This window comes from Acanthaster planci, linkage group LG09, assembly GCF_054643075.1.
Source record: "Acanthaster planci isolate LZ-2023a linkage group LG09, COTS_SCS, whole genome shotgun sequence".
Lineage (NCBI taxonomy): Eukaryota > Metazoa > Echinodermata > Asteroidea > Valvatida > Acanthasteridae > Acanthaster > Acanthaster planci.
Window position 1 is genome coordinate 14,154,886 of NC_141785.1, and position 26,574 is coordinate 14,181,459.

General features: G+C 37.9%; 1 protein-coding gene across 4 annotated transcripts in view; it reads left to right on the forward strand.

The window, feature by feature from the left end:
* Window positions 1-26,574, forward strand: part of LOC110986357 (rasGAP-activating-like protein 1) — a 70,300-nt gene that overhangs the window by 9,789 nt on the left and 33,937 nt on the right. For all 4 annotated transcript variants that reach the window (XM_087140961.1, XM_022248168.2, XM_087140960.1 and 1 more), the window contains exons 3-8: window positions 12,434-12,547; window positions 15,250-15,311; window positions 19,068-19,200; window positions 20,293-20,374; window positions 21,021-21,253; window positions 22,225-22,339. In XM_087140961.1, coding sequence (XP_086997087.1) covers window positions 12,434-12,547; window positions 15,250-15,311; window positions 19,068-19,200; window positions 20,293-20,374; window positions 21,021-21,253; window positions 22,225-22,339 — 739 coding nt within the window. The remainder of the gene's footprint in view (window positions 1-12,433; window positions 12,548-15,249; window positions 15,312-19,067; window positions 19,201-20,292; window positions 20,375-21,020; window positions 21,254-22,224; window positions 22,340-26,574) is intronic.

The window sequence follows — 26,574 nt, forward strand, 5'->3', positions numbered from 1 at the left end:
TACATGTACGGTGCCCTCCTGTGTATAGAAGTAACCTGGCAGCCCACCAACATTTGCTTGTCTCCTGCCAAGTTGAAAAAAAAAGCCACCAAGTATTTACATGTAAATCTGGTTGGCAGGTTGACATTGTAGGTGCTATATTTATTTATATTCTGGAATATTTCATCTGACCAAACAATACCGGGGGTATCTTGTCTGAAAACTGTCTATGAATAAGTGAAACTGCTCTCAGTTTTTGTGAAAAAAGAAATTAACCAAAAACAAACCCCAACCAAAAACTTAAAACCCCAAAGCCTGCAACCAATCACCCCCCCAAAAGGGTGCAAGGTCCTCAATGCCAAGGTTTTGCCCTACCCTCCCCCCATTCACTATTTTATTAGTTCCCTCCAGTTTAAAATTTAGAACTTAGAAAACACTGCAAATATTGCCATAATTTGTAATTCTCACTGAATAGCAGCTGAGTGATGCACACTGCATACTTTTAATATCATACAGTCTCACTTTACACAGCATGCCTGTTGACAGCAAGTGCTGTTAGTTTGTTCCAGTGCAGCTTCAGTATTTGGTGGGAAATTAACAAGAAATCACCCCCATTCTTTGAGTTTCAGACCTTGTCCTTCATAGCATCAAATTAGGCCTCTGGTTACAAAAGGCCACAAGGTCTCAGATGTGTACAAATTGCAAGCACTCACATGGGCCACACATTTCACACACCTGGAAAAATCCAGCCTTGTTTTTTCTCACACCTTTGATTTTTGAATCAGGAGGACTCCAAGTATGAAACCTTAAAAGTGCTGACCTGGATTTGCCAACTGGAGCTTGCTTGCCAGGATGTACAGTGTATGCTAAACACACATCAGGACTCCTTACTGCTACATTTTGATCATTCTGAGCCAGCACTGTTGAACTGAATACTGATTGTCAGCTATAATAATTTTTCAAAGCAAAGCAATCCTTTCCAGACCTCTCAGTGTGAAGTGAGCCGAAACATCAGCACAGTCTGCCCTGGAATGGAAATGGGGTCTTTAAAATAAACTTTTTACAGCAACAAAATGTCAATTCAGCCAGGATGTTTACACCCTGTAGTACATGTACATTTTGATAACTCTGGGGCCATAACTCCATTTGGTCCACTCAGGTCTTAAAAATGTCAAGGATGGAGCTCTGCATGTAGCTCAACAAAGCATACTGCTTCTGTTGCCCATCTTTCAAGGGAGAGCATTAGAGGCTTTTTATGCTAAATTTGCACAAAGCCCTTTGAGACAGTCAGTTTACAGGAACAAGCTGTGCAAGTCAATCCGAGCGTTTTGCATACCTATTCAAGGTGAATATCCACAATTTAATATTGGAACCTTGCTGATGTCTACATTCTATGAAAGTTAAATCTGTATTAAAGTGTAAACATTTAAAAAACGAAGCAATGGAAAACTAAAATGTCCTTACTTCTGACCTGAAATTAATTTTGGGGATGGAATCATTTGTTTAAATGTTTGGATGAATTTTTTTCTGCCAGTGGACTCGCAAATATGTTTCAGTCACGTATACATCCATAGCTTGTTATGGCAAATTTGGTCAGCAAATGTCTACATTTGGCTTGATTTTCAGGTGGAGTTATTCTTATCCTTGGGGGTTTATTTTTTCAGATCATTCTTTACTTGACAGGCTGAACACAATGGATTACTCTGATATTGTAAAAACACAAATTCAAGAAAACATTACAAAAATTGAAGAAATGCCAGTTGTTTCATTTGAAAAGTGAAAAATGGATTACATTTATAACTAAAATCATAAGTAAATTAAAAAAGCTGGTTGAAAAGACCTGTAACAATTCAGACACAGCATACAATGTAAACACTTCAACCATACTAAAGGTTCATTTATGTAATGTGAGCTACATATACATGTACATTTTACAGTTTAAATTACCAACAGTTTGTAAGAGTTATAATGAAGTACTGTACATACATGTACATGTATGTACATGTACATGTATAAATTTCTTTGTCAACTTCAGATAACATGTTTCGTAAGATCTAAGGCACATGTATACATGTACATGTACTGGTAGATGTATGTATTATGGCTCAGTTTAGAAACTGTCATTAGAAAAGTCATTGACTGAAATTATCGTACATTTCAGTGCAAATTCTGGACAGGCTTGCCCCTAAGGTCTACATGTACATGTATCAGATAAAGACTGGATTCTCGATTTGTCCTGAGCTTTATCATGACTTATGTTGTTGTTATTTGGGAAACTTTTTTTTAATGACATCAATTTGATCAGTTTAATGGCATATGATGTTCTTGCGTCATGACTGGGGCTACATTTAGATGTATTTTAACCCTAACACTCCCAAATCCTCCAATTTCACTTGTCCAATATAACATGTGCAGTGTATCTAAGACACTTTTGAGCCCAGGCTACTGCTAAGGCCCACAGAATGTGTATGCTACAGGATTTACATTTCTGTGTGTACGTGATCTGTAAGCACTGAGTGGTTTTCCTAAACACATAATTCTGTGGCTAAATGTTACATCGAACATTTGAACAGAAATGTTGCATAAATCATGAAATCACAGAAACCTTTCTTATATGAACAGTGTACATGTAGTTGTGCTTGTATGGCCACATTTTTGCTAGCTTAGCGTGCTTAGTGTAAAATACATGTACATACATGTACATGTATGCTTACTCCTTAAAGTGCAAAATTTTCTGCTGAAGTACCGTAACATCCAATTCCTCAAGTTTTTGAACAAAGCAGAGCCATTAAATGAGTTTTCTCTCCTATTTTTGATCCACTAGCAAGCATCACAGATTTTTTTGTCAAGTAATACAGTAAATTCCTCAGTGTTGATCATTCCTGGCCATTAGAGTTTCTATGATTAGCACAGCTCATGCCGGCCTTTTGGCTGAAGTACCATCAGCTAAAATGTGATTTACTTGTACAAATGCCAGCAAATTCCTCCGTGGCCAAGTCACGTTCACTTTGACACTTCCAAATCAGGGTGATTGCAACTTGACGCACTCGGCATTAAACAAATAACTAAATCATTCAGAAATGTTAGATGGCGATCAGGTGAGAGTGTACCAGTATATAGAAATGAAAGGAAGAAGTTTGGTCTTGCAATATCCCAGCTAATTGTTTGAACAAGCTGGAACATTTGACCTTATGTTTTATTTGAGAGTCTGTGGAATGGGGGACCTTTGTACAATTTCAGTGCACTTGTGTAGATTTAATAAGGTCCACACTCTCCTGCTTTGGTTGGAAGGGATTTTTCCGCTGTACTTTAGATTTTCCTGGCCAATTTAAAAATGTATGAATGAATTAGAAATAGCAGCATTCATTTTCGAGTGAAATAGAATGAACATTCATATCCGTGTTTCTATTTAACAAATAAATTTTTATTTCAAGGAAGGGTGCCTTCAATCATAAGGAGTCGGTGTTCAATTTCCTGATATTGCATTGGTTTTCATTTTTGCGTGAAATTGAATGCACTTCTGCAGTCCTGTATTCATCTTAATTTGAACCCAATATTTTTGTAAAATGTCTAGGCAATTTCATGCGAAATGTTATTTAATGTATGCCTGATCAAGAATAAGCATTCATTTGTGTGCTAACAGAAGTGACATTCTTAGAAGTGTCTAGTTGATTGGTTAAATGTTTGAATATTGATTGAAATAAACCATTCATGTTGTCATTGCAAACTACCGACTCTTGTAGGAAACCTATTAGCACCTTCGCTGAGGGAACCTTCCTTCTTGTGCTTCGTTTCAATCAGAAACCTGAATTTTTTTTACAGTTTGAAATTGATAACAAACACACTATAAATGAGTAACATACCATTTTTGTGGTGTCATGATTTGTGTGGCCTTGTATATTCTAATCAAATTGAACGATTTTAAATTACAGCAAATGAAAATGAGCACTCACTTCCAGGTCATGGTACAGAGACAGATTTTCAGCGAATAAGAAAGCACAGTTGTTGTACTTGGGAAGGAATACGTTAATCTGAAATACCAGTCACGTATTTGTAACCTCTTTAATGAAATGTAATGCACATTCATTTATTTGAATGCTTGTAATTGAAATGTAATGCACATTCATTTATTTGAATGCTTGTTATTGTAAAAGAGAAACCAGGTTTTAAGTCGTTTTCAAAATCTACGCTAAATCAAATTTATTTTACAAATTAGATGGCGCATGTTTTTAAATTGGCCAGGAAAACCTATATTTTTATGGGAACTGGTAGGCTCAATTTCTTTGTTCTGCTGCCCACAGAATGTTGTGCTTGCAGTCACCAAAACTATTCTGTTCTGTACTTTTATTACAACGTCTTGAGCACAGACATACATGTATTACAATAATACAACCAGAGTCCCTCTGAACTGTGGAATCAATGTACTGGTACAAGTTAACATGTACTTGCGCAAACCCAAACGTCCTTGCTAACTTGTGAAATATTCAGACTAAGGAAAGTTTTCTGCCATGAAATTTGGCCGTGGATGACTTGTTAATCAAACCCATCTAGGAAAAGGTTTTGTGTTCTTTTTTCATGTACCGGTATATGATACACATACATGTCCCCCATATGTGCAGTTATAACTGAAAAAAATTACAAACATTACAATTTGAATTTCCCCCTAAAAGTGGCATAATTTTGCAAAAAAACAAATTTAATTGAGGCAGTTACATGTATGCGGCTGCTTCCTGTTTCTCATTTTTGGTACAGTATGTAATTTGCCATTTTGTCTGAACATGCTGTTGAATAGTTACATGTACAGTACTTGATTGTAGAGTCAGTTGGCTGTTTATATACACTGTACGTGTATATGTACAATGTACATTATCTTGGTCTGATGTGTTCAGTGATGCAACAAGCATATACCGGTACATGTACTGTACTGGTAGTGTTTTCAATAAATAAAAATAATGGAACATGTAGTTCATCACACTGACAAACACAGTATACCGGGTACATGTTACATGTACATGTAGGTACATTTATGCTTATTAGCTCCAGCAAGTGTCGAAACTAATCCCAAACATCACCATATGACAATTTTGCTTCAACTTGGTAATGGCAAACAGCATGCTTGGAAAAACAAGAGACTGATTATAGTCAAATGTAAAGTTAGCACATTTGCAGCATAGGCAATACCAGTACACATACCGGTACACTTGTACATGTGCGTTCATATAAAGTTTCTGAACTGAGTAGGCCTACAAAAAGCACTCTACCCAAATTGTGTGGAGACCCAATTTAGTTGCTTATTACCAACAGATTAACTGAATGGTGGATACATCTTGAAAAAAGGCTATATGTACTTTTGTGTAATTTATCATATCTACATGTATGGCCATATTCTCCCTTAATGTAAATTTCCTTTGCTGTTGGCAGCTCATTATAAAATGCACATGGACGTTCACGCTTGATGACCCATGGAATTTAATTAAACTTGAATGAAAGCTGCATTTGACTTCATATTGTGAACAAAAGTTGACATCTGTGAGACTGAAAAATAATTGTGTTTTGTACAGTACCTCAGACACAGCATTGTGAATTCCAACTGCTTCTAACTCAGGCACCAGTACAAAAACACTGTTATTCATTGATACGTCAAAATATACTCTACAGAGACATACGTAGCTTGTACCATATGGGTGATTCCAGAAATTAGGGGTCCATTTTTTTCGTGTCCCTGTCTCATCTGACATACATGAATGATCTTGTAAGTTCAGAACACATTTTCTAATTTCCAAGAGTGATACATAAATGCAAAGTACCTGCCAGACAAATAGTAATTTTTTGAAATCAATTATGGTGATATTTCCATGTCAAATAACAAAAGTCAGATGTAACAGGGACACAAAAATTTCACACTTTTGGACCCATAATTTCTGGAATTACCCATATAAAGATACCTGCATGTGCACATGTACATGTATGTACCTACCTTTTTTGTTTAGAGTTGTACAGTTTGTTTTTAGTAGAACTGTGAAATCCTTTATTTGGGACTTACTGGTACATGAACAGTGTAAATGTACATGTACGTGTACATGTACTTGTATGTTATATCAATCGTCCATCGGAATGTGTTGGTGTCAAAAATTTCAAATACTGGTAGATTTGCACTGGCACTCCTACATTATAAATTAACCAATTAGTGCCGAGTACAACAGCCCATCACTACAGTGGTGTAGGAAATGAGGTATTTCAAAGTAACTTGTTCTCACATAATTGTAAAAATAGAAAAAGGTTCGAAAAATGCAAACTGTTAATCAAGTATCGTATGAATCATGATTCTGTTTTGCACTTGTAATGACGGCATTTTGAACAATAAATTGTTCGTAGACAAATTAGATCTGAAAAAAAGGGGGGGGGAATGGGTAAAAATTCATCAGTCTATCAAGCTGCAGTTGTGACACAGAAAAGCCATTACTCACCCCATCGCGTCAGAGTGCTATGAGCATCAGAGCGGAAATGAAATGTCACTTTCAATTGCTAATCACGTTGTATAAATGACCTTGTCAATTAGCGTCTAGTTTGTCTAAAAACCGGAGTGATTGAATGGAACATTTGGTGGCCATACAGGGCACACAAAAGGGAAATCAGTCAGAAGACGTCACTGTACATGCCTCTTGCATGTGTGCTTTCGTACAAGTCTTTAGGTCACAAGGGACACAGTCTTACATCGCAGCTTTATAGGCAAAAGCAGTTTGCATGTTGGGTTATACTGATGGAAAAAAGACATGCATTAACTTGGCTTTATAATGGGACGAGGATAAGGAATCCTTTTCCAGATAGTAGTACCTCACCAAAAAGCATGTGTACCCGACCCCCCTGTTTCATCACCTTAAAACCATATTTGCAAATATGAGAAAAAACCTAGCTCTGAAAACAAACGCAGCATTCAGTAGCCATGTACCCCTAAGCCCAAGGTTGAGGGTAAATTATGACATAGAATCTTGTTGGACTTGGGCCACTTGACATAATTATGGTGTTATCAGTTCCCAGGAACGAGTTGAAAAAGTTTTTATTCATTCGCATTCGCATTCATATGAACATCATATAGTAACATGGTTGCATAGCAAGGAAGCTCACAAGGAAATTGTAGAGTGGCAAAAATTTTACCATCTGGCTTCAGCTTTTTAAAGATTTCATCTGTAGCAAAATTTCATGGGTAGCTTGACTTACCCTGTAGGAGAAGTGGATTTGTTTCCATCATAACCCATATGCATACCCCTGTAATGTTTTAGCAGTTGATCAGCCTTATGTGTGTACATGATAACTGCTTGTTAGGTTGTAGGATAACAGGATATAAAGTAGCAGTTGATGCAATTTCTGTCATAGAGATGCTCAGGACGTTTTCATATTGAGTTTTCCCTTTCATGTACACGTAATTGTTGCTGTTAGCCCATCAGCTTTTCTTGAAAAGCAAAACAAAACAAAAATACTACAAACAAGCTTACTGGTGTGGAATTGGAACCCATGACTTCATGCTATAACTCAAAATGACTCAGTCACACTGCCACCAAGGGTGTCAGTTGAGTCCAATAAAGTATAGCAGCAGGTACCACTGTCAGGGATACCAATAGTTGTCGGAATGACTCTTTGTAGATAGATAGATTTCCAAAGAGGGATTTGTCCCTGCAACACAAATGCAGTGATGCACACATTGAATTTGATATTTGAAATAAAAGTCCCTTTTCATCCTGCAGTTACAATGTACATGTGTACTGTGTACATGTAACAATCTACCTGTAGGTTTGCATGAATATGTATTTTCTGCAGAATGGACCTTTTAGGTGAATTTATTGGAAAATGAAAACCTCTGTTTCCTTCTTTCAATTATTTATTGTGAAAACAGGAAATCCATGCATATATTTGATGTAGTCTTTTAGGAGTGACCGAGTTTGACATATGTCTACACATGTACATCCTCCTTTGTCTAATCAATTTTATGAATGAAAACTAAGAGCATTTACACGTAGGTTTCAAAACCACACATACCGGTACATGTAAATGAGAAAGCCAATGGGATGGTTTGAGTAAATTTATGTATTTTACGCCTGCTTTAAATTATATTCATTTTGAAATTTTGTGACTTCTGCTCCAGTATGTTTGCATTTGGGCTCATATTAGCCATCATCTTTTCAATATTATGTTTATTTTGTCCTCAAAGGTTTGCAAGTCAAAAACTGTATACTGCACCGGTACATACATGTACATGTATACATACATGTACTGGTATGGACAATTTCATGTGTCACTTATTGGCAAACAACTTCTTCTAAACGTTTACAATATGGCCTGCTTTGCTTGTCAATTATCCAGCATACCGGTATGTGCCACATCACTAACGCATACATTTGCAAACAACCAAAATCATCTCTCCCTTTAACACTGTTGAGAGTCAAGAAATGAACTTTAACAGTTGGGGTAATATGTTTATAATTATAGAGATACATGTATACCGGTAGTTAATGTAATAGGACTTTACACAGTGTAATAGGAACTGAATGGAAGTTGTTAAAATAATCAGGATTTTGATGAAAAGTCCAGCTTATTTTAGGGCTTCCAGTGGGACATGTAGATAACTGTGTCAACTCATGTTTCTCAGGTTATCTAAAATATCACTGTAATGGAGAAAAGCAATTCCTCTGTTAAAACATAGGTACCGGTACATGTAACTACAAGTGTAACATTTGAGAAATGTGTCAAAATTATTACTTTTTATTTGTTCCAGTTACATGTATATGAAACAAGAATTTAACATGTTTAAGTAGAGCTACATGTAATTCAGGATTAACGTACGTCATGATGTCTGTCCACAGAGTGACAAACATGAAACAGGCTGATTTTGCCATTCCTTGAGCTGATTGCATGTACTTCAACAAAAATATATAAATCTTCCAGAGAAAAGTTTTGACAATTATTATTTTACATCATATTTGTGTTTTTTTTCTATCAGAAACAAAGCTAAGATTTGATTTTAGGAATTGCATATGTCTGTCCACTATTTTGTAACATTTGTCACAAGTATTTTATCTAAAGACTTATCTTATGAGTACATGACACATTTTTTACCAAACCAAATTAAATAAAACAAAATAGTGATCCATCAGAAAAAGTTGGCTATTTTGTTGAAAGGAAAGTGAGAAGACTGTCTGTCGCTACCGGGTAGGTTACGATATGTGACAAACATTTTTCATTGAGAAAAACTTATGTGTACATACATGTAGTGTTCATTTAAGCAGAACTTTGATAGTCTTTTTAACAAAAATGATTTTCACATTTGGGCAATTCCAGGCAAACAGTTCTTTCCTGAACTTCCTTTTCATCTTAAAATTGTTTCTAATAGATGAAAGAACAAAGATATAATCCTTTTTGGCAAATCTTTGTTGTTTTCTATAAAATATGTGTGACGTTCCTTCCTTGTTATATTTGGCTTAAAAATAATGCTCTAATTTATGTGTATTTTCATTTCTAAGCGTTTTTCTTTGAATGGCACATTAAAATCATTAAAATGGAAAGCCCATGAAATTTGAAATGGGAATGACAAATGAAATGCGAGTGACAAGTGAAATGCAAATGACAATACAACTTTTTGTTATATAAATGCAGACCCAGCTCTATTAAAAGCTTCGGAGGAGTTACATGTATTATGTGTACTTGTATGCAGTGTGTATTGTGCACGCCTATTGTTTTAGGCTAATAAAGGGCAGGCTTCAATAATTTTTGTGGTACCCATGATGCACTGCAAGACCACATGCTCTCAAACAGCGTGCAACACTGCATGTATGTATTTCTATCTACTGAGCTGAGATTCAAGATCTTGCACTTTTACAATTCTGTGAGTCTGCAGTCTGGTTGTACAAAAGGTATTTTATATTGATCATTTATATGATGGGCTGATTTGTTAAAGATGAATTAGTGCTGCAGTGAGTGGTAAAAAATTATAGTAAACTACATGTAGTTTAAGACTGTGGATTATTATATTTCAGCATATACATGTATATCTGCAGTTAGACATTAAAAGGTCCCCCTTTCATTGAAATTAGTATTTCAGCATTTTAACCACCCTCTCAAGATTTATAACCATGGTTTAAAACAACTCAGACAACAGTTAATAAGAATTGTGGAAGAAAAAAATCTTTTGTTCACAAAATAATTAAAGGACAATGTGAAATGCGAGTGATGGAAATCCGAGTGACGGCACTTTTCCCGTCAATCTTAAAACCAGTTTGTTGTTTTACATATATGATTTTGCACAATGCTACTTTAGCATGATAGGAATGTTGTTCATATTACCATTTGGTAGTGATGAATTTAGTTTGAGGAAACTTTTCAATTAAAATCAAGACATTTTTTGGCATGTCCATTTCACGAAATGCGAGTGACGGTTTTATTCAGCAGTGCCATGCTCACATTTAACATTAAGTAATCTTTTTAATGCTACTGAGTTAATGCCTTATGTATAAAAAATGTTCACACCAGAGATGAAAGAGTAACTCATTGTGTTGAAGAAACTACATCATTAAGATTGTAAACAGATGCAAATATGTGAAATGCGAGTGACGCTGGAATTGTCCATTTAAGAAACAAGTGTCTGTCCATGTGACAAATGTATATCTTCAAGAATAAACTTCTGTAACTAATAAAATACTGCTCAAGTTATCTTTACCAGTTATACCTTTCTGTGGTAACAATCAGAAGCAATGAAGACATACATGTACATGTATATGTAAGCAAAAAAACAATGGCAAAATTTTACAGTTGGAAATTTTTAGTGAGTGTCATACAGATATATCTTTTCATGTGGCCAGACCTGTTACATTTACATACCGGTACATGTACAAACATAGACATCTGTTAAGACAGTATTTGTCAGAACAGAATCTGACAAAATTCTTTCAATCGCTAAAATATTTGTGTGAGGTTCTTGTCTTCCTTGATTTACATAAAAGCAACATCACCCTCGATTGTAAGTTTTAAAAAAATACACCTTTCAATACACTTACTCCCAGGAGGATGTCAGGTGGTTTTCAGACATTGAAGAAGAGCAGAAAGGGTAAAGTGTATGTATTCTAAAAAACGTGGCCTGAACCTTTTATGGTTTGCAGATTGCACCAAAAGTTGATAATAACCTAAATGTTTACTTTTTCTTAGTCTAAAAATTACTAAGTAATTTGTATCCGATTGTGGTTTTGGGTTCCGAGTTCCACTATTTCAACTTGCCAGTACATGTATTCCTGACAACATCAACCAGGTACCGGTACCGCTACATGACTATCCGATCCCAAAGCAAAGCTCTAAATATACATAATGCACACATACATGTACACGTACCTTGTTGAGATCTGTTGCAGTATTATAGTACATATACATGTATGTATAATCTGTTCTCTGCCTTGGGCTTATCGCTGATCAAGCTGCTTATAAGCCTGGTGCGTTTCAATGCAAGACAGCATTTCAATTCCCTCTAGAGGTGATATCTGAGTCCATTTTGTTGTACCTTGAGCTTCTTGTTATAGTGATACCCAGCAATAAACCAAATTGGGCAGAGCCCTTGAGGCAGTTGGTACTGAGTGCATTGCTCTAGTTGAAGTCTCATGCACGTGCACTTGTACAAGTACAGTACATCAAAAAGTGAGGGACTGTTTAAGATGATCTGATTGTAGAGCTTTCTGTTAGGCTACACCAGCACTGGTTTTAATGGTTACAGCCAGAGGCTTCATATTTTTCTATGAACAGAATGTTAACCTTAGTTTTAGGTGGAGGCAAACAGAGATGTCTTCATATAGTCAGGCATGGAGTTCTCCTCCTTTTAGTGGATTTTCTTAGTTTTTTTATGTCCATGGTATACCATTATAAATTGGAAACAGTCATATAGTCAGGCATGGAGTTCTCCTCCTTTTAGTGGATTTTCTTAGTTTTTTATGTCCATGGTATACCATTATAAATTGGAAAACAGTGTACTTTATGGAGTTCCTCTCTTTTTCAGCAATTTTGACAATTCCATGTCCTCTAAGTGGAGTTCAGCCCACACTTGTATATTTCTTTAGATTGGCGTCCGTCAGTTTGTGTCCTGCAGTTTGGAAAGAAAATAAAATGGGGGGGGGGTGAAACACTTACATGAAGGGGGAAACAGACGTAGGGATGAGGGAATGCTGGCTCCTGCAGGTACTTGTACTTGTGTGTGTGACTGGCCATGCTTGATGAATGCTTATGAGCATTTACTGTCACCTTTTTGAACTACATTGTATGTGCGCCATCTGTGCCAACGTGTACATGTACGTGGTTTTAATGGTTGCAAAGAGCAGTCATTGACAATTTATCAACCCATAATTACAGGACCTTTACCTCCCGTTTTGCTTCCATGCATCTCCCTCCCTCACTCCTTCTCCTTCTTCTCCTCTCCTCATCCTAGGACTGCCACTGTGTGGAAGACGCTGACACCGTTCTGGGGGGAGGAGTACTTTTTCCATCTTCCAGGAGGCTTTCAAAACCTCTCTGTGTATGTCTTTGATGAAGATACAGTCAGGTAGGGTAAAGGATGTATGTGGAATAGCAAGTTTCTCATTTCAATAGTACATTTAATTCCACACTTCTAATAAAGTTTCTTCAGTACATACTATTTATTAGGGATTGGGAATTATTACAATGCTTTGCAGTCAATCCAAGATAGGAACAGATATTTAAAAGTACACAGTAAAGAACAATTTTCATCATATAACGAAAACAAGAAAGGGTATTGGTCTGTTTTGTGAGCCAGAGTGAAATACACGCACCAATACAATATAGCAAAACATCAGACATGTAGCTGAAAGACAAGTAAGGTAAATGTTTAATGCAGCCAGCTTCACTAACCAGAGACACGAAGATGTTGATCCTGTCAACTCAAGTAGTGTGCTTTTTAATCATTAACCAGCATTGAAATGCTGTGGGTAAACAAGTGCTGCCAACTACATCTTTCATTCTGAACATTGTGGAGTTACCCCCGTCACGTGATCTCAACGTCCGAATCACGTCTACAGTACTACTCGTAATCGTTTCTGCCTTTTTTTGTGATGTACATGTACGCTGCATGAGGAGTGGAAGGAAAATATTGTGTATTGCCACCTAGTGTTAGTTATTTTTAGAGCTAGTAATTGGTCTAAGGTTCCAATTTAAATGGATAGAAAATGACAGCCAGCCTGCAGTATGAACAGATGCTGTACATGCGGCATGAGTAATCGGTTCCATAGAAGCTTCTCCATCACACTTTGGGCTGACAACCAGTGATTGGCCTGTCTGACGCCCAGGCACGTTTGGTTTAATGCACCTAATCCTTCTGCTTGGTAATGGCCAGGGGGCAGGCTGCCATGAGAAGTGTTGGAGAAGAGATGAAATGGGAGGGATAGGCCTGAGGGTTCATCTTGTCTCTTGATGGGGTGTGACAACTTGGAGAAGCTGCTGTGCAGCCATCCCTTTTTTTTTTCTTTTGAAAAAAAAAATCGGGGGGGAGGGGGTGCAAGTTTTTGGTTCAAATTTTTGGAAGTAACAAATAAACTATGTGTGGAGTACAAAAAAGATTTTCAGGTGTACTTCTAATTATGTATGAGATACCGGTACACCTATTTATGACATGTAATCTGTTCTGTTGTGAAACCAAGAATGAAAGATTGTATCTTTTGTGTGTGAACCAGACTGTCTTTCCTCAGGTGTATGGGATTGTCATGACTGTTGGCGTGATCCCTTGCCCTTGGGTACTTCTGGGTTTTGTGTTTCTTATAAAGCGCCACAGAATTAACAGGTTTTGTCAAAGAGGCTTGTCGAGCTACCATGTGTTAACAGGAGAGGGATCTGTTTCACCACGCAGCAATTACTCGAGGATTGACACTCCACTTGCACGTGCTTATTCCCATGCATCTGGCACGGAGTATGCTCAAGAAATTTTGTAAATTCATGTGGCTGAATGCACAGGGCCAGTGGCATGTGACTGCCATCTGACAAGTTATGCATTTATCACCAGTGACGGGGTGCTTGTGTACAGAATGGATAACTTAGGGCAAGTTTGAGCGACGACTGCAGTTAACCATAGTTCGACCACTGTTAACCAAATGATGGATGATGTTGGCCATTTACCATAGTCCATCATTTGGAACTACATGCACATGTACATGTAAATGATAATGCTGGTTATCAGAAACTGATTTCATTTATCAGAATAGAGGGAAACCATTCATGTGAAAATAATTGTATGAATTGTCATTGACTATGAACATTTCTTGGGTTAAAGCCAACAGCAAAATACATGTACATGTACAAGTGACAGTGAGATTTTACAAAATACCAGTAGTTTGACTATATGGCCATTTAGTTTGACTGTACAAGAAGTATTGCACATGTACACTGTTACGAGCAATTGATGGCTGCTGGAACTATCGTTCGCACCTGAACTTGTCTTAGTTGGTGGAATGCTGGTACAGTGTACTGTGTATAGAATTTCAAACTCTTTCTTAGCCAGTCCTTGTTCTCAACGGGACATTTTCAGTGTGGTTTTTACGTATTACATTTCGGGGCCTTTTGGGGCCTTTTCTAGAGGGAGGGAAATATGAAGATTGTTCATGTATCTGCATTCAAGTAATTATTTACATTTACATTTATAATTACATGAATACAGACATATATATATACCATTATGTACCCATGTTCTGGCACATGTACTGTAGATGCATAATCAATGTACCGGTAATACAAAAATACAGAAATAATCAACCAATTTTGAATTTAGACATACATGTATACCGGTCCATGTAGAACTTCTTTTAGATTTCCTCTTGTCTGAATTGCTTTAAAATGCACACATTTCAAATATGAATAAGCAATGGCAATGCCTCAGCCCTGCTCACCTTGTTTATAGTACATGTGCTCTTTGCAAAGAGGATTTTGTGTGTGTGGGCTTCAATACACTGCCTCAAGCCAAGAAGCTAATCACAACCTACACTCATGTTTTTGTTTCCAAGGGCATTGTGTCGTGCAGGAACACCGCCGCAAAACTATTATTATTTCAGCACAGGTGATCAACAATTTCTGCCAGTGGCTGCATTCTGAAACCAAACTGAGCAGAGAGCACTCAAGAAATACATGTACAAATCATTCTGTTCCCCATCACCATCGCGTGGGATGAAATCCCGTATAGCCTTGGAAGATTGAGTTTGCTCACCTGTGACCTTTTGATTTTTTGTCTTGTTTCTCCCACAGTGAAGATGATATCATTGGCAAGGTGTCAGTGGACAAAGATGTTTTACAGGATACCCCACGAGGTAATAGAGTATTGAAGTGAATATGTCGCGCACACAATTACCAGTACATTGTAGATATGTTTAAAAGGCATTTAGCATGAAAACCAGCGCATGAACAGCACGTGCCCGTACTCCGTTCGTTTGCTCTACACTCCCTGGTTCAAAATGATATCACACTTTGGTACTCTATAACGTACCGGTACACATGTATGTAACTGCTGAACTGGTTATTTCTAGGGTGCCGGCTTGTGTGCATTCAGCTATTGACCCATATGAATGCATTTTGTTTTGCTCTCCTTTTTGTGTACCTTCGTGTTCATTTGTTGTTCCATAATGATGTTCCATAACAAGTTATTTCCTGTAGTGCATGCCTGATTGGGTTGAAACCTTGGACCCAAATGGTCATGAGGAAATAATTATCAGGTTTGTGCATTAGATTGGTTGTTCAAATTAACAAAGGAATGTGAATAAGCACTCTACTCTGTTCTGTTGGCCGACAGACAGATGAGCTCAAGTTTCTTTTATTTCTCTACATTTTCCTTAACTGTCTCCTTCAAATCCCATAGATTTTGGGCATGATTTTTGTCAATGGCACTTTGACAAGTATTAAATCTTCAATATTAATCAAACTTAAAACCAAACTGAGACCTCAGGCTGAAGATGTGCACTGAATACCAACTAGCGTCATGATGATATCAAAAGTCAGGTGATAAGTTTTTATTGGTCAAGTACTTGAATGTTAATATCTCTGGAACTACAATTCCTGTAAATTTTAATTACGGGTTTTGCCGGCCAGCCGACCCTCGCAGGCCAGGTGGTCGAGTGGTTGAAATGTCTGTACTAGTAAGCCGAAGTTGGTGGGTTCGAGTCCCACCTGAGTATAAGCTTTTGAATTTTTTCACAAGCTCTCGAACATCACTGAGTATACAGTGTTTATGAATATACGTCGGGTAAGGACATAACCCATAATCAAAATTTGCATCTCCCGACACAAAGTACATCTTGAAGTCTGGTTGAGTTGTACATGTAGGTATAAAAACTTAAAATGAAGTAATTACTTTATTTTTGTAAACTATTTTATTCTCTTGCTTTATTCTTTTTGTCGACATTTCTCCTGAAAAAACAAGGTATTTTCGTAATTCTTTTTGCAAAACCTTTGTAAGGATGAATTAATTAGATTAGCTGAAATTTTTGTGATGTCCTGATGATGTCATCAAAATTGTGAATTTTTCTTTCTGATATTCCTGATCATCCGATCATCTTGAAACTTGGTGGGAAGATGTATACCGGTACATGTATGTTATGCATTGCAAATACGACATGAAGTCATGATGACATAACGACTTATTTTTTTTCAATATTATATTGTTTTATCATTTTTTCCCAATTATTGTCTTTTACAAGTTGTGCTAAAGTAATTTTTGTCACTATTTCAGATCAAATTTATTGGAAACTTCACAGAGAGAAAGTCCTTTGATATTAAATGTATCTACTTTTACAATGATGCCATGATAACATTATCAAGCCATTTCATATATATTTTTAAATCTTTGACTGTTGTTGCACTTTATACATTTGTCTTTTAGCACACTTAGTGAGAAGACAGATAATAATAAACATTATTTATATCGCATATTACAGTATTTTGGAAGTCCCTACATGAACCGTATATGCTTATTATTATTATCCCTGCACATAGGGCTCACTACAACTGAACATTCCTGAAACCAACTCAGCTCCCTGGGGAGTATACTACCGGTAGCTGATGCAGCCCTACTGTATCAGGTGCACATGGCTAACATTACTATATCTGCCCTCACAGGTGCGCGTTTTACTCCTGGGTGGAGAGAGGTACATGGGGGTAAAGTGACTTGCCCAAGGTCGCAACATGATGCCACCAGCAGGATTTGAACATCCGACCCTATGATCAGAAGCTACAAACCCTAACCACTAGGCCACATGCCCCCTCCCCTTGAGAATGAGATTTTACAAAGTAGAAAAGCCATGCATTCTCTTTAAAGCAGATGCAAACTCTAATTTTCTAGAAAGGGTTTTCGTTTCATGCAGGCCTACGAACACAGTTTAACAGTACTGCAGGAATAAACGACACATGGTAGTGGACTCTTGAGTGTGTTACACGATAGACCATTACAAAAAGACGTGCACACTTGGTCTGTATAAATTACACGTTGTACACATTTTTATTTACACATAAAGACATTGGCATTGATGTAATTTAACTTTTTGAGTCATTTATGAACACAGAGTATGTCGGGGGCGTATGAAATCTAATTCATTGATGGGTTTTCATGTGTTGGTTTTTTTTTGGGGGGGGAATTCTACATTTACATAAATAATATACTGTTCATGTAAGTGAAGTGGAAAGAAGGAAACTACGTGTAATTGTTGCACATCTACATGTATGCCACATGAACAGAATTAATTTTGTTTGTGCTGTGACAAAGAATTCTGAGTGTATATAAATCAACAGGAAATCAATGCTCTACAGGTACAGGAACAGCTATCCGAAATGAAAATAAAAAAATTATAATAGCTGTATTGAGTTAACTTTTACAGTATCCCGCAGGACAGTTTGGCTTGTTAGAGTACTTCTTGTTTGGTTTAAATCCTAATGACAGCAAAATTGTTCAGAAACATCAGTAAGCGTTGGCAAGGTAATCCTGGCCTTATTTACTCAGAAGATTTTTTGGGAGTGTTTTCAGCACAAATTGTCCGGGAATTTCTTGCATACAGGTTGGGTGTCTGTGTAATACGCCATCATCGCCATCGACTGCCGTGACTACATAAGTCAATATTTTCCATTCTGCAATTCTGCCTTGAACCATCTTCTCAAGGAAATTCAATTTAATCCTATCAGACCCTTCCCCAAATCTTGTCATGACATCCACCTGACTCCAGCTGTTATGAGTATGAACATGCATGTGCACCAGCACTGATCAAATCAGTGGATTAAAGGCTAGGAGTTGTTTGTACAGGTGATTAGGAGGCCTGCCCTGGGCAAAAACTGCCAAACTACATGTACATGCACAGGTAGATTGTAGGCGTAATACCGAGCAGCAGGTTGTGATGTTTGGTTTTAACCATTTTATGCACTGAGGGAGTTTTGATGTTTGGAGAGTCAGCAAAGAATATTTTGTAACCTCATATAAATGTACAATTGTGAAGAACTTTGAGACTTCTGTGATTATTTTGCACGTTCTGTATTAGCACCAGGTATTATTATTGTTGTGGGTTATACAATGCTCTACTGAACGAAAAAAAAATCATGTTTGCACAACTTTAAACTTATGCATGAAAAAAGTATGTGGAGCAAAATTTCCATCAGCAATGAGATTGTTTCACAAGGTCTCTCCTGCTTGCCTTTCAGGGTGTCTTTGGTATTGTGTCAGGCAGGAAAAAACAGTGTTTGAATTTGCACGTGAAATTTTCAGTCGCATGACACTCTAAATGCAAATAGGGTAGGCATACGGCTGTGATCTTGAAATTCTTATTGGCTCTTTGCCAAAGGCAGGATAGATTAATGAAAAGTAGGTCTTGTTTATGAAATACAAAAACATTTACATATATGTAGGCCAGAACATTTGGCAGCACATTACATGTACGTATGTATTTTGAAACAAGGTAACCCCATAAATTGTTATTGTATTATGTGCGCTTTTTTTCAGTCAATCACGTATACAAGTACATGTAGGTCTAGAGAAGAGCTAAAAGTAATATTTTCTACGTCATACATCCTTATTTTCTTTGGTCAACTAGGTTTAGAAAAATGGCTACAACTGGTGAAGGTGGACCGAGACACAGAGGTGCAAGGAGAGATCCATGTTGAAGCTACATTGCTGGAAGCAGGAGGGGGATACAAGAACCTCAAAGTGGAACTCCTTGAGGCAAGGTAAAGCCTAGCTTGTCATGAGAGCCAGTCTGATCTTGTCATGAAAGTGAATAGAGTGCAAAATGGATACTTCGGAAAGTCTTGCATGGAGATTGAAATGCAGTCTTGCTGTGAGATTTGGCAAACCTTGTGGCTTGAACATTTGCCTTGATGTAACAACATTGTGTTTGTATTTGCTGTTGCATTGAGTTTGAGTCAGCCTAAATTGGATACCTGGATTATGACTTACGTATTGATCTTCATTTCCCTTTTTGTTATCTTTGTGTTTTAGTGGTTAGCCTTTAATTACATGTATCTGCAAAATAAGGAGTTTTGCACCATTATTAGTGGTGGATGATAGCATAAATCCTCATTACATGCCAACAAATCAAGACATCTCTATTATTTAATGATCATAACAGCAATCCTCATGACACACTACCAGAATCAAGACATTTTCCCTTTAGTTTGTATCCTTAGTTATCAACAAATGTTCAGTCCGTAAATGCTCATAACGATCCTTGTAAAATGCCCACAAAGCAAGTAGGTTTGCCTTCAGGAAGTGTCTTCAGTTACCAATAATCCAGGAAGTGCTCCTTAAGCCAGCAAATAATCACCATAATAATCCTGACAGAAGTGAGTGGGTTAACCACGCTCACTGGGTGTTGAGTTACATCTATATCATGCCTTTTGATCTCAGTCTGTAGCAAACAAATAAAGGTTCACTGATAACAACTGATCCCTTATATTAACTCCTTCAAATAATGAATCGTGAGACTTGTCCTTATCTCAAACTGCAAGCGTGTTCTTATCTCGCCCCAAAATGAATACTTAGGTGAAACTAATATTCTTTTGAAATCAGAAGTGACAGGATTTAATAAATTTTGACATTCTGAAATAACATCTCTCCGTATAATGTTACCTTACCAGAATACCACCTACTTTTTCTGTCTGCTGTCTCAAAAGAAGCATTTCAAGATTTTTCCCCCGAATGAGAATACATGTATGCAACCAGGTCAATTTCCCCTTGGCTGGTAAGTCACTCAAAGTGTTTTGGTCCCTCTGTTACTATTGTTTGTCTAAAGTAGGGAGGCTTTTATTTCTCATTACCAGGGATCTGGCTGTCAAAGACAAGACGGGGTCCTCTGATCCATTTGCAAGATTAACCTTCGAGGAGCAGAAATTTGACACCAGGGTAAGATAGCCTTCAGAGATACCTGCTTGCTTGAGGACTGGCAATTTGTGATGTACGTGATCGGCATTGGGAAGAGTCCTTAAAATTGGAGGGGAAATGGTGAGCAGGATTAAGATTTGGTGGGGGGGGTTGCAATGGAGACAAAATAGGGATAATGCGTATATACCCACATGAAGTGAAACCTGTATGTGACCAGTGATCTTGAGAGGGGCAGACATTGCCATCCCTGTGTTTTGGAGGCAAAATAAAGATTCATGTATTCACTTATGCTTCATGCTTCATGCAGGAATATTGAATGCTCACCATTCCTTTGACAAATGTGAGGCATGGAAAGAAATCGGTGCGTCTGGTTTATAGTCATTGATGCACTTGCAGGCTTTGCATAAAGAAGACAGTGCAGATATTTTTAAAAGGAGAAATGGTGTTGAAAACTGTAAATTGTTTATTTTAAGTTAGTTGTATGGCTAGGGAGTGAAGTTGACATTTTGTAGCTGTCAAGCAAGAGAAAGTAACCTGACCACTTTTTTTTACTTTTCTTTTGAATGTGTCTGATGTGTAGGACATTTGTTTACTTTTGAAGTAAAAAACAGATGTGAGAAATTTTCAGGAGGGTTTTGAGCCTCTTTGTCTTTTTTCAAACCTTTAGATAATCAAGAAGACACGTTTCCCCAGATGGCATGAGTCATTCACCCTGGCACTGCCGGAGTCCCTAGAGGGCACTGTTGTCGATATCACAGTCTGGGACTGGGACCGTGTTGGGGACGATGACTTCATGGGGCGGGCTTCGCTCACGGTGTCTGAACTTCCCGTCGGGAGGACTGTGCGTCGGTGGCTGAGACTGGACCCCAGACCGGAGAAAGAGCAAAACTCTGAGGCCAGGTTTGTTCCTTGACCTTAACTCTTGCTCTGTGACATCCTCTAAATCATGTATTCACTGAGCATGACTGTCTCATGCTTTTGCTTTCAAAACTATTTCTCCTTCTCTGGAAGTCAGTAATGCACTCCGAAGAATGCTGAGCTAATTGTTTGATACATGCGTGCCATTCCATCTATGAAGTTACAATTGGAAATTTTGTCAGTGAGAGAGGTTTTGTCCAAAATTGGCATTCTTAAATGTGGCTGTGGCTATGGTGCTTCAACACTCTGTGTTGAGGGCCACTCACTTGTGAGCCATGCATATTGTCAACTATAAGTGATCAAACTTCTCTCTGATGAGCAGCACAGCACCCTTAGCAGTTACATGTGCATGTACCTGTCTTAAATAGGTTACTTTTTCCACAAGTGATGCAGTGCATGCCTACATGTACTGTAGTGCAGAGGATAATCCAATTTCTTCTGTTCTTTCTCCCCCATGCTTAAATTTGATCGAGTGATGACCACAGATATCTATCTTAAACAAATCTCCACTCTGCAGTGGAGGGTGTGCGAAGACAATCAGTCTGTCTGTGTACACAGGCACAGCTGACTGGTTCAAACATCAAGTGCTCCTCAAATCATCTCCAGTAGACATTTGAACAGGCTAATCCCCCATTAGCTTTGTATACATGTACAGAAATTTAAGAGGTCTGAGGCGGTGGACTGTGAGCTGATCTTGAAGTTTGCCACTATGCCTTGCCTGTGTTGGTAGTGAATATCACTCTTTTGGTGTATCCCATGGTATTGAAAAAAGTACCGTATAGTTGCAGTCTCACCATACCATTCAAATATTTCTTGCAAATCAGTGTTTGTGGTTTTGGGCTGTTTAAAAACGGTTGCTTTTTAAAGCCAAAATTTGCAGACAATAATAATACTATTTGCAAGTGGACAAGTGTCTTCAGTAACATTCTTTTAATTGTTTGCTTTGCTAACAGCAAGAATCTTGGGTCCATACGCATACGTGCTCGCTATAGTGAAGAGAGAATCCTACCATCGCAATATTACCAACCCTTGGTGGACCTGCTTGTTGAATCAGTACTGGACACAGAGGTAAGAGTCGATCAGAATGGAAGATTCACAGTCATGGGCACATTTCATTGTTTAACGTTCAAAGGCAGTGGCTCGCCTGGTCTATGGGCCTTGCAATCCCTGCTTGGTGTGTCTTTTATGGGCTGTGCATGTCGTCAACAGAGGGAGGTTTATTACTGAGAAACAGCGTCCATTGCAAGACTGTGGTAGAGTCCATCAGAAGATCACTCTCAAGTCCTTTCACCAGTCTATTCATGAGCCTACTCACAAGATGCAGGATGAACTATGGCAAATGAATGCTTTTGTCACATTTTCTGGCTTAGCTTGAGACTGGATGACTTGTGATGATGGACGTTCAAGGACTTGTGGTGGACTCAACTACAGCCCTAAGCCCCAGGGCCTGATGCATGGTATGATTGTCTTTGGTTGCATGCATACGGTGTGGACCATGTAACATCTTCACATACGGTACTGGCACATGTACTTGAAGGGTTCCCTCATAGGCGCTGTCCATGTGGTGCTGGTAGAGGTTGAGTGTCAGCTTAGCCTGTCTCTTCATCACCAGTGAGGGAGTACTTAATGCATGGATCCCATAGGCCAGGGTTCATTAGGGGACTTTGGATCCATCCTCTTGCTTGACATTAAAGGTCATATCTGAGTCACTTGGTTACTGGTGGATATAATGTACATGTACCGTACATGTACATGTACCTATGGTAGCCACGTACCAGCTTCATGTCTCTCCCTTTGATGCCCTGTTATATCCAGCCATTATTATTTGGAAACGACCTAAGTTTTCCTCACTCAAAAGAAAGAACGTGTCCACATCACTTGGCTGTGGCTGGCTACATATCTGTGGGACCTGGGTGTAGCTGCTAGCCAGTGGCTTCCATAGGTGCATATTAATGTATTATTTCCAGGTACGTAGTCAGGTACATGGCTTGCAACCTCATAATGTGTCCGAAAAAATTGACTTCCAGTGTTATTGTTATTATTATTATTACTGTTTTATGTTTAATTGTACTCCTCGCTGCCAATGGCAGAATTGTGAATACGTTTTACATGTACATTAAAAACAGATTAATATAAATTTATACATGTACATGTATGTACATTTAACATGTATAAAAGGCAAAAATTATAAGAAAGCTGAAGGCCTTGAATACCTTCAATACTTTGCAGTAAAAAGCACATTAATATCAGTTAATACATACAAAAAAGGGTAAAATTGAATAACGTCAAAATACACATTAATGGAAAACGAGGTCGCTTACAAAATGTTATGCATGTAGTTAAAAAGGATAAGGGTAAAAGTGCAGGAGGCAGAAAGGGACATAAATATTGGATAAGGCTAGGAAAGGGTCAAACAGAGGGAAAAGGGAAGGAAGGGGGGTCAGGGGTAGGGGTGTTGGGGGGGGTTATGGCTACATTTGTGTTCTGTTCTGGAAATGTTGATGTACTTGTAGCTCTGGACAGTAAATTCAGATCAGATGCATTCTACCGAGAAAATGTAGAGCGCCACCAGTGTAACAGAAATGGTTCACTCTGCATGAAGGTAAAGGTTATAGAGTACCAAAGTTTGGCGTCATTTTGAACCAGGAAGTGTAATGCATGTTGACTGCTGGTTCTCACACTAATGCCTTTTACCGGCACATGAATACTTGTACTCATGATGTGGTATTCACTTCAGTATTTTATAGCAAGGAAAATCTATGACAAGCTGTTTATGGCAAGGCTTTGGATTATGTGTTACTGGTTCAAGGCTATGGGTTACATGTCAAGTCATTTGCAAAAGTTTAGGACCACCCATAGAAATGGCATTAACCTGAAGGAAAACCAAACTTAAACCAATCAATCATGGCAACTTTATTTATTTTCAATGTGTAACCTTGGTACCTTGTTTGAACATTTTGACTACATTTCCATGATTTGACGTGTTAACAGTCTAATATTCAGTGTGCCCTCCCTTATTTCTGATTGCTTAGACTGGTTTTTTTTTTACCCTGCTGCCTTGCAGATAAAATGCCATACAAGACCTGCCTTTGCAAAAAAAATTCAAATGGGTATATAGCACTACACTGATGTTACGCACCACTGTAAAATCATGTTAAGTAATCATTCAGTGAGACAGTGTAATGCAGGCCCAGTGACAGAAATACCAATAAAATTCAAGTTGGTCTTAAACTTTTGCAAATGACTGTACAAGGATGTACATGTAGTGGGCTAACACTAGTGGGGATATGCATGTAGGTACCAAGACTGTGAGCTAACAAGGCTACGGATAACAAGGCTATGCATGGCCATTGGTAACAAGGGTGCCAGACTGTTAGGGAATCTGTATAGGAATGCATTGGGTTATAGAAACAATCTGGCCAATACAAGATGTATACATGTGTACGTCAATGTACATCAATGTGTAGGGATTCCAATAGAAATATTGAAAATGTATTTTGCCAACTCAAAAATAAGATTACTGACCCTGTCCCAAGGAAAACCCTGCCATTGGCACCCTCGATCATAAACACCATACAAGGACAACTCAAACGAAAAGATAAATCCCATTTAAAGTTCAACAATTTATTTAACCTACCGGTACTTATCACATCAATTTAACTTAATGCACCAAAACTCACACACACAAATAACTAGATTATTAAATCTAAATCATTATTAAATCACAAATAAACAAGGTACAATAGTCAAGTGTGATAGATGTTGTTGAGTTGTGCAGCACTGGTGCTTGAACTGCGTCGAGGTGTCAAGCAGGCCGATGATCCTCCTGTGGTCCTCTTAATTACGGACATTTCACAATCGGCCTATGTCCAACTCCATAACCTCACCAAAAACCAGGTTACAGCAAATAACCAGGTCTACCTGTCAGTTGTTATTGGCAATGACAAGGAGGCAAAACGGACATGGCAGACAAACAGCCGATGGACATCTCTGGGACTTTCCCAAGAAAACTCAATTCCAAGAACCTGCAACTGACTCCTGGACAGACTGGTACAAACTACATGTAATGTCCTGACGTGTCCGCCCTACAGTCTAGCCTCCAAGTGAAGAGCCAATGCCCTTCACCCACTTTTTATACTCCACTTTTGTAGCAAATTAGTATATGAGAAATGCACATTATCTCAGGACCAACATCCTACCAGTAAATTCAACTCTACAGCAATTGACTTCTAATTGAATTAAGCAGCTTATGCAGTATAATGACAAGGGATTAGCCCAGCAATCAAGTAGCAACGGTATGGGGCCCAATGAGATCAAAAACTCCCACCAAAATTCAGGTTAGGCCTCTTACTAAACTCCTTAACTCTCAACTGAAAGTTTTAAAACAAAGAAAAACCGATTAGAAGCACTCCCCTTAATACATGAATAAAGAGAAAACATTACAAAAGAAAACTTTACTCCCCTGTTACATCAAATTGTGACAGACCCAAAAACCACCAAGTGCATATGACATTTAAAAACACCTCTAAAAGCTAGGGAATTGTGTATTTTATAACAACCTTATATTTACAATTGCCGTATATTTAACAAAAACAATAGTACAGGATTGAAAATGCCAATCTGGACACAAATATTATATATACATGTAAGAGGACAAAATCTACTGAATAAATGTAGTTGTAGTGTTTCCGGTAAAATAAATTTATGCAAAACCAAGTTCAAGCACTTCATACCTGTACATGTACTAGGAATTTAAAGAACGGTTGTGCAACATACATGTACATGTATGTTAGGCTGCTACACGTAGCAGCCTGCGCCTTTTGAGGCCAATGATTAATTCAATCAAATTTTAGTGGCACTGAAAAATTGTTAGTCTGTGTAAGTTAATCGAAGAAAATTGTTTACCATGTACTGTACTGTATTAGCTGTTACAATTAAGGAACCGTAGGTACATGTAGACCTACCATACTAACTTGTACATCTGTAGAAAGGCTACCTCAGTTTTCACAGGCAGCATTTCTGCAGGTTGACCATGCAAAAGCATTTCTCTTTAGTTTCTTCAAATAAAGTGCCAAGAGAAATGGAATAACTTTAGAAAGAGCAATGAATGTTATAAATCTTCAGAACCAAAATGTAAGAAAACTGATTTTTCGATTATAGATTTGGTTGGTCAATTTTGAGCACTTGACCGAGCTTCTTCGGCCATAAATGTTTGACAAGCATTGTGTACAATGTATATGTAGCCCAGTGTAGCGAACCCAATATACATGTACTTGTAGGTTTTCTGTGGAACAACAGGCTCT